Genomic DNA, 13,875 nt, shown 5'->3' with positions numbered 1-13,875 from the left:
GCTCTTTTAAGTACATCTTGGCAAACTGTAACCTGGCCATCCTATTTTTGCGGCTAACCAGTGGTTTTCATCTTGCAGTGTAGCCTCTGTACTTCTGCTCATGAAGTCTTCAGCGGACAGTGGTCATTGACAAATCCACACCTGACTTCTGAAGAGTGTTTCTGATCTGTCGGACAGGTGTTTGTGGATTTTTCTTTATTATAGAGAGAATTCTTCTGTCATCAGCTGTTGGAGGTCTTCCTTGGCCTGCCAGTCCCTTTGTGATTAGTAAGCTCACCAGTGCTCTCTTTCTTCTTAATGATGTTCCAAACAGTTGATTTTGCTAAGCCTAATGTTTGGCCTATGTCTCGAACAGTTTTATTCTTGTTTCTCAGTCTCATAATGGTTTCTTTGACTTTCATTGGCACAACTTTGGTCCTCATTTTGATAAACAGCAATATAAATTTCCAAAGGTGATTGAAAGACTGGAGGACAGACTAGGTGCTGAAAGCTCTCTTATACTTGCATTATGGAGGCAATTAAACACACCTGAGCAATTAAAAACACCTGTGAAGCCATAAGTCCCAAACATTATAGCCCTGAAATGGGGTGACTATGTATAAACACTGCTGTAATCTCTACATGGTGTAACCAAAATGTATAAAAATGGCCTTTAATAAAATCTGACTATGTGCACTTTAACCACATGTGATTTTTTCTATTACAAATCTCAAATTGTGGAGTGCAGAAGCAAATAAATAAATTATGTGTCTTTTTCCCAAACATTATGGGGGGCCTTGTAGTTATTGCAACTGCAACTCACCAACCTTATTTATCTGAAGTTTTTCACTGATATAATGTGAAACGTGTACTAACGTGCAGCTAATAAACTCATTTTCTTGATGGGCTGAAGAAGGTTGAAGTAATTGTATTGTTTTCTAAACTTCATCTCCAATGAGATACTTACATTGAATCCTTTAGTGTGAACTTTAGGTGAAATAATTTGCATGTTCTCCCCATGTAAATTATCCATTAATAGCAATATAAAGAAATAAAGGGAGGTTGAAAAGCATGTGTGAAGAGGATGAGTTGCAAGGGCACATGGAAATATGGGAGAATGGGAATAATGAGATAGCTCCCATATTACCAAAGATCCTGACTGCTATATAAATCATTCTTTTTTTTATTAATTTTGGAATTAGAATTGTTCAACAACAAATGATCTAGCACAAGTGGTTGTGGTATGCCTCAAGAGTTCAACATGCAAAATTATATTATCCAAATATTATTGATATTAAAAAGAAGCATATTAAAGATTTATTATAAGCAGTGGGAATCAATGCACTGTTTTATTCCCAAGACTGACAACAGATTACATCATTGTGTTTAATCAATTATTTGGTTCAGGAATTACTGTAACCAGAAAGCAAATAATTTCATTACATGTGAACAAACTATCACGTGACTGATCTATTGCAGTAACCTGTTTGAACCTGTCTCAATTTCTATTAGTTACATACATCACTTCTAATAAATAGACCATATGGTGTAAGCATACCTCTGCTTTATAAACTTCATGGCGTAATGCCATTATTGTGAAGAACATTAAGAATTTAAATCCAATCCTTTGCAATAGTTCACGAGAATAGTTGGAAAACATTCCTGGAGCCGTTAATCTCTTGAAAACGACAGTACCATTGGTTTGTTTTTCTTTAAAAAAATATATATTTTTACTTTGTCAATTCTTGAATTAAATCCCAGACTATTTATTCATTTAAATTATAATTAACAAGGCCAAATATTGCTTATGTTAGAAATCTGAAATAAAAGCAAATCATGCTGGGGGTAGAGAGAGCTGAAACATTATTGGTTGTTAAATTTTAATTGGAACTGGAAAAAGTTAGCGATTTAATGGTTTTAATGCAAGTACAGAAGCAGTGAAGGGGAAAAAACAAAAACTGGTCTGCAATAGGAAGTCTTAATAAGGGCAGGACCTACACAGTAAATGGTACGGTTCTGGAGAGTGTTTAAGAGCAGAAGGATCTAGGTGTGCAGGTACATGGTTCATTGAAAGTGATGTCACAGGTAGATTGTTTAAGAAAGAACTGCAGATGCTGGATCATCAAAAAGGTTTTCGACACATTGGGCTTCATCAATCAGAGTATTGAGTATCTAAGTTGGGAGGTCAGGTTACAGTTATATAAGACAATGGTGAGGCCGCATTTAGAGTATTGTATTCAGTTTTGGTCACCATGTCGTAGGAAAGGTGTTATCAAGCTGGAAAGGGTGCAGAGTAGATTTACGAGAATGTTGCAGAACTCGAGGACCTGACCTATAGGGAGAGGTTGAGCAGGCTAGGACTTTATTCCTTGCAGCGCAGGTGAATGAGGGGTAATGTTATAAAGATGTACAAATTCATGAGAGGAATTGATTGGGCAAATTAGTCTTTTGCCCAGAGTCGGGGAAATCGAGAACCAGAGTACATGGGTTTAAGGTGAGTGGGAAAAGAATTAATAGAAACCTGAGGGGTACCATTTTTACACAAAGGATGTTGGATGCATGGAATGAGCTGCCGGAGGAGGTAGTTGAGACAGGTACTCATTTAAGAAAGATTTAGACAGGTACATGGATAGGATAGGTTTAGAGGTAACTGGGCCAATCGCATGCAGGCGGGACTAGTGTAGATGAGACATGTTGTTTGGTTAGGCAAGTTGGGCCGAAGGGCCTGTTTCCACGTTGCATGACTCTATGACTCAATAAGGTGGGAGTTAGAATCTTACAGATTTTAATAGTGTAAGATAAAAGAAGATAGAAGGGAAAATATTTAACAAAAAATGGGCTCAACAATGGTAAAAATGGGAGTGACGATTATTACTGAGTGGATGTTGAAGATATTTGAATACATCGGGTACTCTTGGGGTGGGGCGATTTCCTCGCAATGCTAAAAGAGGATATTGAAGAAATGCTTGGTGGTAGACATGCTATGGTGGAAGCTGATTTTATTTGTACGTGACTCCTGCTCTCTATAGAAGCCTCTTATTGTCCTGGATGAGAACAAATAGGTCAAGAAATGAAGTAAGACTTGGAGAAGCCCTAACTTCAGAATGCCCTGATAGTTCTTTTAAGGTCACTGCTGAAAAAAAGCCTTTTTTAATAACTACTTTTCAGGTTAGGCAGAGCTTCACTTGCACCTTCTCTAACCTCATAGTTTTATTGTATTCTTATAATGCCATTCTCTCATTACCCAGCTGTCTTCCATGTACTCAACATTTGTATTATGGAAAGACAATTTTTTTATATTATTTACATTTCGGCCTAGTTCAACAATCCCTACCAATTATTTTCTTTTGTCATATTTTGTTTTCTTTAGCATCACTTTAAATTCATTTTTGTTCACCCGTTTCATTGACCTTGTTCCCATGGTCCCTTGTGTGGTAAAACCGATTACACCTGTGTTTCAATAGCTCTCCTTACTATGTTTGAGATTTGAAGCCATTAAGCTTAATTTATTGCATTTTAGAACCAGAAAAATGTGGAAAATGTTTTATCGAGTTGTGGGAAAGCAATTTTGATTTTTTACATTGGCTCATTTCATTGCTCTATAAGACTAGCCCCCTATTCCCTATGCCACGTCTGTGTCCAAGATGAGGTGTTCCATACCAGGACATTTGAGATGTTCTCATTCATTAAGGAACGGGGGTTCCCTCTTCCATCATAGATGAGGCCCTCATACGTGCCTCCTCGGTACCCCGCAGCTCCACTCTTTCTCCCCGTCCCCTTGTCAGAACAGGGACAGAGTCCCCCTAGTCTTTACCTTTTAACCCATCAGCCGTCGCATACAACACATGATCCACTGACATTTTCGCCATCTCCAAAGGGATCCCACCACTAGTCACATATTCCCATCTCCAACCCTTTCTGCCTTCCTCAGAGTCCGTTTCCTCCGAAGCTCCCTGGTTAACTCATCCCTTTCCAGTCAAACCATCGCTCCCCAGGTACCTTCCCCTGCAACTGCAGGATATGCAACACCTGTTCCTGTACCTTCTCCCTCGACTCTGTCCAAGGACCCCGACAGTCCTTTCAGGTTAGGCAGAGCTTCACTTGCACCTTCACTTGCACTGCACATCTGCTGTATCCATTTTTCAATGTGTGGACTCTTATACAGTACATCGACGATACCAAATGTAGACTGGGCGATCATATTGCTGAACACCTTTGCTCAGTCCGGCTGGACCTACCTGATCTTCCAGTTGCCAAACACTTTAATTCCCCTTCCCATTCCCACACTGACCTTTCTGTTCTGGGCCACCTCCATTGTCAGAGTGAGGCCAAACACAAATTGGAGGAATAATGTCTTATATTTCATTTGGGCTGCTTACAACCCAGCAGTATGAATTTGATTTCTCTACCTTCAAGTAACCTTTGCATCCCCCCTTCCGACACCCAAGTTGTATTAACGTCTCATTGTAACTCATTTTCACCGTTATAATCTGAGTTTTTTGCTGAGTTACTCCAGCTTTTTTGTGTCTATTTTCGGTTTAAACCAGCATCGGCAGTTCCTTCCTACATATTCCCAATTAACTATCCCGAGTGTTTTAGCTGGAATTGCTGTTCTAATGTGGACTTTGAGCGGATATAGTGTACACTGTCAATTATAATTACACATAATTATAAACCCACAATGACTACTGCTGCTGAAAATTTATTTAAGATTTAACAATAAATTTGGCATTTCCATGTTTAACATTTAGTGTTTAATTTTGTGTTGAACACTTTATTTCCGATTGTGGCTTGCCAAAATAATCCATTGATTTTCTACATGAAAATTTAACTTGCCCATGATTTCAGACTGTCACAAAGTATTCAGAATGAAGACCAAATGACATAGGTACAGAATCCAGTCAGAAAACTGAATTTATTATAATTTAAAATTTCCCTTGGTGGCTCGGGTATATTATCCACATTGCATGATTTAGGACAAGATATTGTATTCAGTTCACAGATCCTTCAGAGTTACCTGACCTTCACACAGTAGAAACACAATTTATCTTGGTCTCTCATGTAATGAGAGCAAACAGATCATGAATCAGTTGCTGTTTCCCATTCAACTCTATACTGGCAGGTGACTTCAGAAACAATGCTGATCCCAACTGCAATGGTCCCAATTTAGGTAAGAATCTGCATCTTATGTCTTAAGTACATAGCTCTCCTGCTGGAGTTCAAATGTTGAGGGGATTTTAATTTTTACAAAAAGCTTGCTGTCAGTTTTTACAAGCCAATTGTTCTGTGGAACATCAAAGTTGACTTTATTTTGCAGCTGCTAAGAGTACAACTGCCTCTTCAGTATTGTTTGATACTGAACAACAAATATTGAAATAACATCAGTTCATCCATGATGTTACGTTCTGTGTTGATGCTTGATTACAAAATAGTAGTTAGCTTGCATTGCCTTTTGTTAGATGGATCATTGAAAACACTTTTTTTTATGAACCAATGATTTTTTAAATCAGTACATTTAAATGCAACCATGCTTAGAAGTACGATCAAAGGTTTTTTTGTAACTTGAACCCTCAGTTGTAGATATGCATGCTTTCTGTAATTAAGCATTTAGGCCAAAATTTAAATACAGCTAGATGAATTTACTTGTTTAAAAGCAAGTGCAATACGAGATGTTTACCTTCAGAAATGGACGTTAAAAGGCTTTGACTACCTGGTATCATCAATGAGTGTGCTGATTTTTTTTTTTAGATGTTTGGATCTTGCCAACAGTTTGTTGCTTCTCGTACAATAGTGTCCATTTATTCACAGCCTTTATTTAATTACTAATTTTCAGATACAGCTGGAGATGTTCTATGTAGGAATAAAGCATTTGCCTTTATTTATTTTTCTATTGGCCAAATGGATGTTTGTTCAGCTTGATATTTGTTTTACCTTAATATTATTAACATTATCAATCTAATTGTTTTGTTGAACAAAGTTGTACCCTCGTTGGGCCTTTGTTAACTTCTGTGGTACTGAGAGGCCTTAGAGAATGGTAACATTGGGAGCCAATAATATGTAACTGGAAAGAAACTGCTGATATTTTTGTTCTTCATAACCCTCTATGCTCCATATTCTGTATTATTGATCATTTTGTTGGATATTTGAGGAATTATACAAGAGATTGGAAGCTTAACTGGGGGTGAGGAGCAGCATTGGGCAGTAAGAGAAGAAGGGGAATGAAATGGACAGGCAATGCAGAAGGGTCGTGTGATGCAACGCATTATACTTAATCTAGTTTAGTTTGTTATTGTCATGTGTTCTGAGCTGCAGTAAAAAAAGCTTTTGTTTGCTTGCTACAGTCAAAGAAACATGAAATCTAGTAGTTTTGACTGCAAATATTTGGTTTTATAATTTGAGACCACGGAAACAAGGTATCAGTCATTGCAAGCTTCACAATGGACAAAGCATCTATACTTAACAACTTATACTTAACAACAAAGATAGACACAAAATGCTGAAGTAACTCAGCAGGCCAGGCAGCATCTCTGGAGAAAAGTAATAGGTGACATTTCGAGTTGAGACCCTTCTTCAGCACCAAAACATCACCTATTCCTTTTTTCCAGAGATGCTGCCTGACCCGCTGAGTTACTCGAGTGTTTTGTGTCTATTTTCAGTGTAAACCAGCATCTGCAGTTTCTTCATACACATTTATACAACAATCCAGTCAGTGGCAGATGGATCTGTCCACAGCTCAGCTCCCTTGGTACCGGTCACGACCCAGTCCAAGGTCGAAGTCCCAACCAGCGAGCCTCCCCCTAAGCTTTGTTATATCCTTGCATGCGTGTAGAGTAGCACATCGTATCTTACACTTAAATTAGACTCCTTCTTTCTTGCTCTCACCTGCACCCTTATTAGCAACAGATTACGACAGAATGTGTGCATTAATTTAGAGGAGAGGTGATGTTCTAGTTTATGTTCTCAGTATTTGCAATAGATCCAAGTCCTGGTTAAATAGTGGCTGCAAAGATTGTTAACCTTAATTTATTGTACATTTTAGTACAATATACAACACTACAGAACCTTCCAAGTTATTGACGTTTGCAGTCAAGGATGTTGATGAAGTACACAGGAGTCTGCTGAAATCTCATCTTTGTAATGTGGCCAGGACACAACAGTGTGGAAACATGGCATGACAAATGAAGCCTGTGCAACTTTTCTAAGAAACAAAAAAAGGACAAGAAAGGGAATGGATGTGAAAGGTTTGATAACACAGAACTAGTGTGACGGTACCCGGACGTGGCGTCGAAGGACGAGAAGCCGAAGCAAAGAAGTGGAAGCCAAATAACCGAATGGAAACAAAGCCAAAACGCCAAATAACCGAAAGCGTACAAAGCCAAAACACCAACTAACCGAAAGGGTCGTACACCTAAATGCAAACTAACCGACAGGGCGGGACACCTAAAAGCCAACTAATCGAAAGGCTTCTTCGCCTAAAAGCACTCACCGAATGGCTGCTCTGCCGAAACGCCAACTAACCGAAATGCTGCGTCGCCTACAAGCCAACTAACTGAATGGCCGCTCAACCGAAAAGTCAAATAACGGACATGACATCGCCAGGGAGCGGGACTTGTCAGCGATTGGTCCAGACCCCCGCCCCGCGTCCATTACATCACTGGCGTGTGAAGACGGGATGGTGGGGGCCATTTTCCCACACAAGCCATAGGTGACTGGGCACTCTGAACCCGAGCACCAAGTTGTAAGCGGCCGAAGGGGTGCGTCCCTCGGGACAGCCCCCACTCTCCCACAGCCACTGCCGCCCTCTACCTCGTTTCCCCCGTGCGGCCGCACTGTGACGGGCTGTGTGTCGGCAGCGCCGGGTGGAGCAGAGGTGTGGGACAGGTTATTTGGCGTTTCGGCTTTGTTTCCATTTGGTTATTTGGCTTCAACTTCTTTGCTTCGGCTTCTCGTCCTTCGACGCCACGTCCGCACACGAGTGTGACAGCCCAGGTTTAGGGGTTTTTTTGTTACCTGAAGCTAAGGTAGATGTCAGAAGAAAAGGGGCATGGTAGAATAAAGTATCTGTAAGTGGCCAAACTGAAATTGAGGCGGGAAAGCAGAGCTAGAGTTGAAATGTCCCTGAGCAGCAGATTAATTCTATTTGTAAACCGGTGCTGAACTTCATGTGCTTAGTAGAATTCAGGAAGTTGTCAGAAGCTGACTCTGGCAACAATTGAAAATATGGTGTGGAAAGATTGAAAGCTCTAGGAAAGTAAATAAATTATAAAATACTAATTATATATCGTATTTAATAGGAATAAACTTGGAATGGAGGAGAAACCAGGGCTCGAAATTAGCGGTTGCCCGGTTGCCAATGGCAACCCAAAAGCCATGCCATTTTGCCCGACTTGACAAGCTGAGCGGGCCCCCTCTTTATCTTTCTCTCTCTCTCTCTCTCCGTCTCCACCCGCTATCCATGTCTCGGGTCTCTGCCCGCTCCTCGTCCGCCGGCACGGCCGGCCGCCTTACACATGCGCACAACCACGGCCAGCACCAAAGATCCTATAGCGAGGATCTTTGCCCAGCACATCATCGGCCGTGGTTGTGCGCATGTGCCGCCCTGTACATGTGCACTGCCACTGCAACTGGTCAGCGTCGGCCACTTTCTCCCTCCCTTTGCATGGTGGGAGATCTGGCCACCATTGCTGTCCACTCGCCGCGACCGCTGAAAACCAACGCAGAATCACTCGTTCGAACTGGAGTAACTCCCTGGAGTAACTCTTGCTTCTTGGTTTCCAGGTCCTCCAAAAATATTCGAAATGGAATTTAAACAGAATTTAAACACCACCACCAAATTCTGAAAAATAACAGCCTATTGCATTTTATCTGTTTATTTATTGTGTATATATATATGGTTTATGGTATATAGACACAGTGAACTTTTATCTCCTGTTCTGTATTATGCTTACATATTCTGTTGTGCTGCAGCAAGCAAGAATTTCATTGTCCTATCTGGGACACATGACAATAACACTCTCTTGACTCTTGACTTGGACTTAAACAAAAAAGGGTTCTTGGGGAAAAAAAGAGCTACCTTAAATTTAATTGCTTCTGGTTGGGTACCTATAGTAGGGTGAAGACTATTCCATGCTTTAATTGTGCGGCGGAACTCCATGGAGCAGTCAACATCTCTGGATAGAAGAAATTGGGTGACGTTGCGGGTAGAGACCCTTTTTTAGATTCCCTCTAGTTTTAGTGTTTTAGTTTAATTTAAAGATGCAGCGTGGAAACACCGGGTCCACGCCGACCACCGATCACCCGTACACTAGTTCTATCCCACACATTAGCGACGTAAATCAAGAATCAAGAGTGTTTTATTCTCTCATGTCCCATTGAAATCCTTACTTGCAGCAGCACAACAGAATATGTAAACATAGTACTCTAAACAATGTTATAAACGAGAAAACAAAACAGTGTATATTTATATATGAATATATAACTATATATACACACACACACACACACAATTTCCCTCCTGGGATTAATAAAGTTCTATCATATAGTATTGTGTGTGTAGGAAAGAACTGCAGATGCTGGTTTAAACTGAAGATAGACAAAAAACTGGAGTAACTCAACAGGTCAGACAGAATAATAATAATAATAATAATAAGTTTTATTTAATGGGCGCCTTTCAGACATCTCAAGGATACCTTACATAGATTAATAGGAATAAAAACATATAATCAGAATAAAATAAGTAATAAAGACATCACAGACACAAATTAAAAACAAAATTCAATCCAAAAACAGAAAATCAAAAACACAATGTGAAGAGAGAGCAGCGGCAGCCAAAGCGCGCCAACGTCCACTCTCTCTTCACGGCAGCCATCTTGGACACATACTTACAGGATTACATTAGACAAAAAAATCATCCCCCCACAGTTGATACCACTGTGGGGGAAGGCACAATGTCCAGTCCCCACCCCAAGTTCACCCCAAAGTCAGGCCTATTGAGGCCATCGCAATTGCCTCTACGGAGGCCCGATGTTCCTGGCCGTTCTCACCGGGTGGTCTTGCCCCGGCGTCGGGAGAGTCCTCTCGGCGGCTGGGCCACCTGGAACGGCCGCTTCCTGGTTGGAGACCGCGGCTGCCGAAGTCGACAAGGCCACGCCGGTTTGAAGCTCCCAGGCTCCCGATGTTAAAGTCGGCGCCGCCTCTCCGCACTGCCGCCTCTCCGCTCCGCAGACCCGCAGCCCGGAGATGTTGCTCTCGGCGGTCCAGCTCACCAGAGCTCCAGCGCGTCGATCCAGCGCGGCGACCCAGGCAAGGCATCGCCCGCTCCGCGATAGCGCTCCAGCGCTGTGCCGCCACTGAGGCCGAGGTGCTGGGCGGTCCCCGCCAGGAAACGGCGCTCCAAGCCCGCTGGTAGGCCACGAGGACGGGTCGACGGGCAGCCCGGAGAAAAAGCTGCCACACCGACCAGGTAGGGACCTAGAAATAAAGTTCACACCTACCCTCCCACATTAAAAAGTCCATATCCCCTACAAACAAAAAACAGGACTCACTAAAAACTATAAAAAAACGAATTAAAACGGACGGCTGCTGGCTAGCAGCCGTTCACCAAGATGGCTCCTCCTTAAAAAATTGGAGTAACTCAACAGGTCAGACAGAATCTCTGGTCAAAAGGAAAATATTACATTTTGGGTTGGGTCTGAAAAAAGTTCCTGCACACAGGAACTTTGGAATGTGGAAGGAAACAAGAGCACGTGGAGAAAACCCCATGCGATCAAAGGGAAAAGGAGCAAACTCCATACAGACAGCACCCATATTCAGGATCAATTCCGGGTCTCTGGCAATTTTAGACAGCGATTTTATGGCCAATGTACTGTCCCATAGTCTTGGACTGAATTAAAACATACAGTAGCTGTAAAGGGGTACATAGCATCACTTAGAGATTTAAGACTGAAAATTGATAATTTTTTGTTTTTTTTAGTAACCAAAGTTATCAACGTATAATTTTGCCTCACACGCCAGGGATCTGTGTTCGATCCTGTCCTCGGGCACTGTCTGTGTTGAATTTGCACATTCTCCCTGCAAGCATGTAGGTTTCCTCCCACATCCCAAAGATGCATTGGCTTTGTAGGTTAACTTGTCACTGTAAAATTGCCCCTAATGTGTAGGGAATGTGAGGAAAGTGGGTTAACTGAACTTGTGTGAATGGGGAGACAAAAATGCTGGAGAAACTCAGCGGGTGAGGCAGCATCTATGGAGCGAAGGAAATAGACGACGTTTTGGGTCGAGACCTTTCTTCAAACTGATGTGAGGGTGCAGAGGGTGGGAAGAAGAAAGGAAGAGGTGGAGACAGTGGGCTGAGGGAAAGTTGGGAAGCGGAGGAGAAAGCAGGGACTACCTGAAATTGGAGGTCAATTTTCATACCGCTGGGGTGTAAACTGCCCAAGCAAACTATGCGGTGCTGCTCCTCCAATTTACGGTGGGCCTCACTCTGGCCTTGGAGGAAGCCCAGGACAGAAAAGTCGGATTCGGAATGGGAGGGGGAGTTGAAGTGCTGAGCCACCGGGATGTCAGGTTGGTTATTGCGAACCGAGGAGGTATTGGGCAAAGCGATCACCAAGCCAATGCTAGGTCTCACCGATGTAGAGCAGCTGACACGTAGAGCAGCGGATGCAATAGATGAGGTTGGAGCAGGTGCACGTGAACCTCTGCCGCACCTGGAAAGACGTCTTGGGTCTTTGAATGGAGTCAAGGGGGGAGGTAAAGCGATAAGTGTAGCATTTCTTGCGGTTGCAAGGGAAAGTGCGAGGAGAGGGGGTGGTTTGGGTGGGAAGGGACGAAATGACCAGGGAGTTTCAGAAGGAGCGGTCTCTGCGGAAAGCCGACAGGGGAGGAGATGGGAAGATGTGCCAGTGGTGGGATCCCGTTGGTAGACAAAGCTGGAGAAAATCTGCGGGTGAGGCAGCATCTATGGAGCGAAGAAATAGGCGACGTTTCAGTTCGAGACCCTTCTTCAGACTGATGTCGGGGGGGGGGGGGGGGGTCGGGGTCGGGAAAAAGAAAGGAAGAGGCGGAGATAGTAGGCTGTGGGAGAGCTGGGAATGGGAGGGGAAGGAGGGAGAAAGCAAGGACTACCTGAAATTGGAGAAGCCAATGTTCATACCGCCGGGGTGTAAACTACCAAGCAAAATATGAGGTGTTGCTGCTCCAATTTGCGGTGGGCCTCACTTTGGCCATGGAGGACGCCCAGGACAGAAAGGTCGGATTTGGAATGGGAGGGGGTTGAAGTGCTGAGCCACCGGGCGATCAGGTTGGTTATTGCAAACAGTGTAGGTGCTGTGCAAAGCGATCGCCAAGCCTGCACTAGGTCTCACTGAGGTTGATCATACGCTGAATAATCCAACCAGAATTTTGTTTGGAAGTGGAAAGAAATAATAGAAATTGCATTCATTGCAATGTGTAAAAGGAGATAAGATACTGTATTGTAATTTTGCTGCATGTCATTGTGGTATATATCATGTCTTGATTGGTGAATATGTTTAGTTTGTGACTTTATTTGAAGCAGAAATAATATGTGAATGCTTCATTGACCATAATTCTGACTGGTAACTACGCACTTCGTCCGAGCACATTATCGCACGTGTCATGCCAGCCGTCTTAAATGACCACCTAAACTGTCATTTGGCAACCTACAAAGCTGCCTAGGTTGCCCGGCTGGCAACAGGGAAAAAAAGTTAAGCGAGAGCCCTAGAAACTAATCAGCCACACAAAATGTAGTGCTAAAAAATACACCTCCACAAGTGATTATAACATTACTTTTAACAATTTTAAACATAAGACTATTTATAAACATGAACATATTTAAAACCAAAAGTTTTACACAAAAAAAGGAAGATAATGTAAGATCAGAAATTAAGGAAGGACATGAACCTCTGCATAATTTGCAGGTAGGATTTGGTAAAGAAAGATCTGTTTGAGTGACCTTTAATGGAAGGAACAAATTACATTTAGCTTAATGGATACAGAATTTGGAAGTGCTTGACAAAAAACGTTGATTAGATTTTTTGAAATATTCTGTAATCTTGTAATTTAATTCATAACCACATTATTTAATTATTATTACAAAATCTTCTTTATAAATGGAGTAAGCAAAAATAGATTGAAGCTCCCTTCAGATTTCAACTCTTTCTAGTAAAAACAATGGTGAAAATCTGAAAATTGTTACAATTCATAGTATTTTCCATATTTATTGCAAATTTGTTCTGCATATTGTTGTATTGACTACAGGTGTATTATGTCTCATAAATGAAAAGGGCAAAGGCAGGCCTCTGACCTGATAACTATTTTTCTGAAGATCGGTGGAAAACCGATCTCTGTGCTTGCATTTATTTGAGGACTTGCTCAGGTTTTTTTTTTTTAATTTGTCTAGGCTATTCGATTGTCTCTTGAGCAGTCATTACCTCCAGAGCCAAGGGAGGAGAGCTCTGAACTTGTCAGTAAGCTGCGTATCAGAACACCACGTGGGGAATTCTTTGAACGACGTTTCTTAGCAGCCAACAGACTCCAAGTTGTCTTTGATTTTGTGGCTTCCAAAGGCTTCCCAAAAGATGAATATAAACTACTAAGCACCTTCCCCAGAAGAGATGTAAGTGTATCGTATTATCTTTTCATGAGTATTCTACACTTTAACTTAATGTACATTCAGTTTGGAAAGGTTAAAACCAATGCTGCAGGAGTATGGGCAGGGCTTTGCAGAAACATTCAAGTCGTAAACTTGCTGGTCATTCTGTGCCAGTCTTTTTCTGACTGCTCAGATGTTGAACTCATCGTGCAGGAACAACAGCTTAATTCATGCAATTGGAAAATGACTGTGATGGACAAATGTATCAGGTAGATAACAATTTT

At 41.9% G+C, this 13,875-nt stretch overlaps 1 protein-coding gene across 1 annotated transcript in view; it reads left to right on the top strand.

Annotated features, from left to right (window-relative positions):
- faf1 (Fas associated factor 1) overlaps positions 1 to 13,875 on the top strand; it is a 278,615-nt gene that overhangs the window by 239,755 nt on the left and 24,985 nt on the right. The window contains exon 18 of the mRNA XM_033028571.1: positions 13,400 to 13,615. Coding sequence (XP_032884462.1) covers positions 13,400 to 13,615 — 216 coding nt within the window. The remainder of the gene's footprint in view (positions 1 to 13,399; positions 13,616 to 13,875) is intronic.

The sequence above is a fragment of the Amblyraja radiata genome, chromosome 10 (assembly GCF_010909765.2).
Source record: "Amblyraja radiata isolate CabotCenter1 chromosome 10, sAmbRad1.1.pri, whole genome shotgun sequence".
Taxonomy (NCBI): domain Eukaryota; kingdom Metazoa; phylum Chordata; class Chondrichthyes; order Rajiformes; family Rajidae; genus Amblyraja; species Amblyraja radiata.
This window is presented reverse-complemented; position numbering and strand designations above follow the sequence as displayed.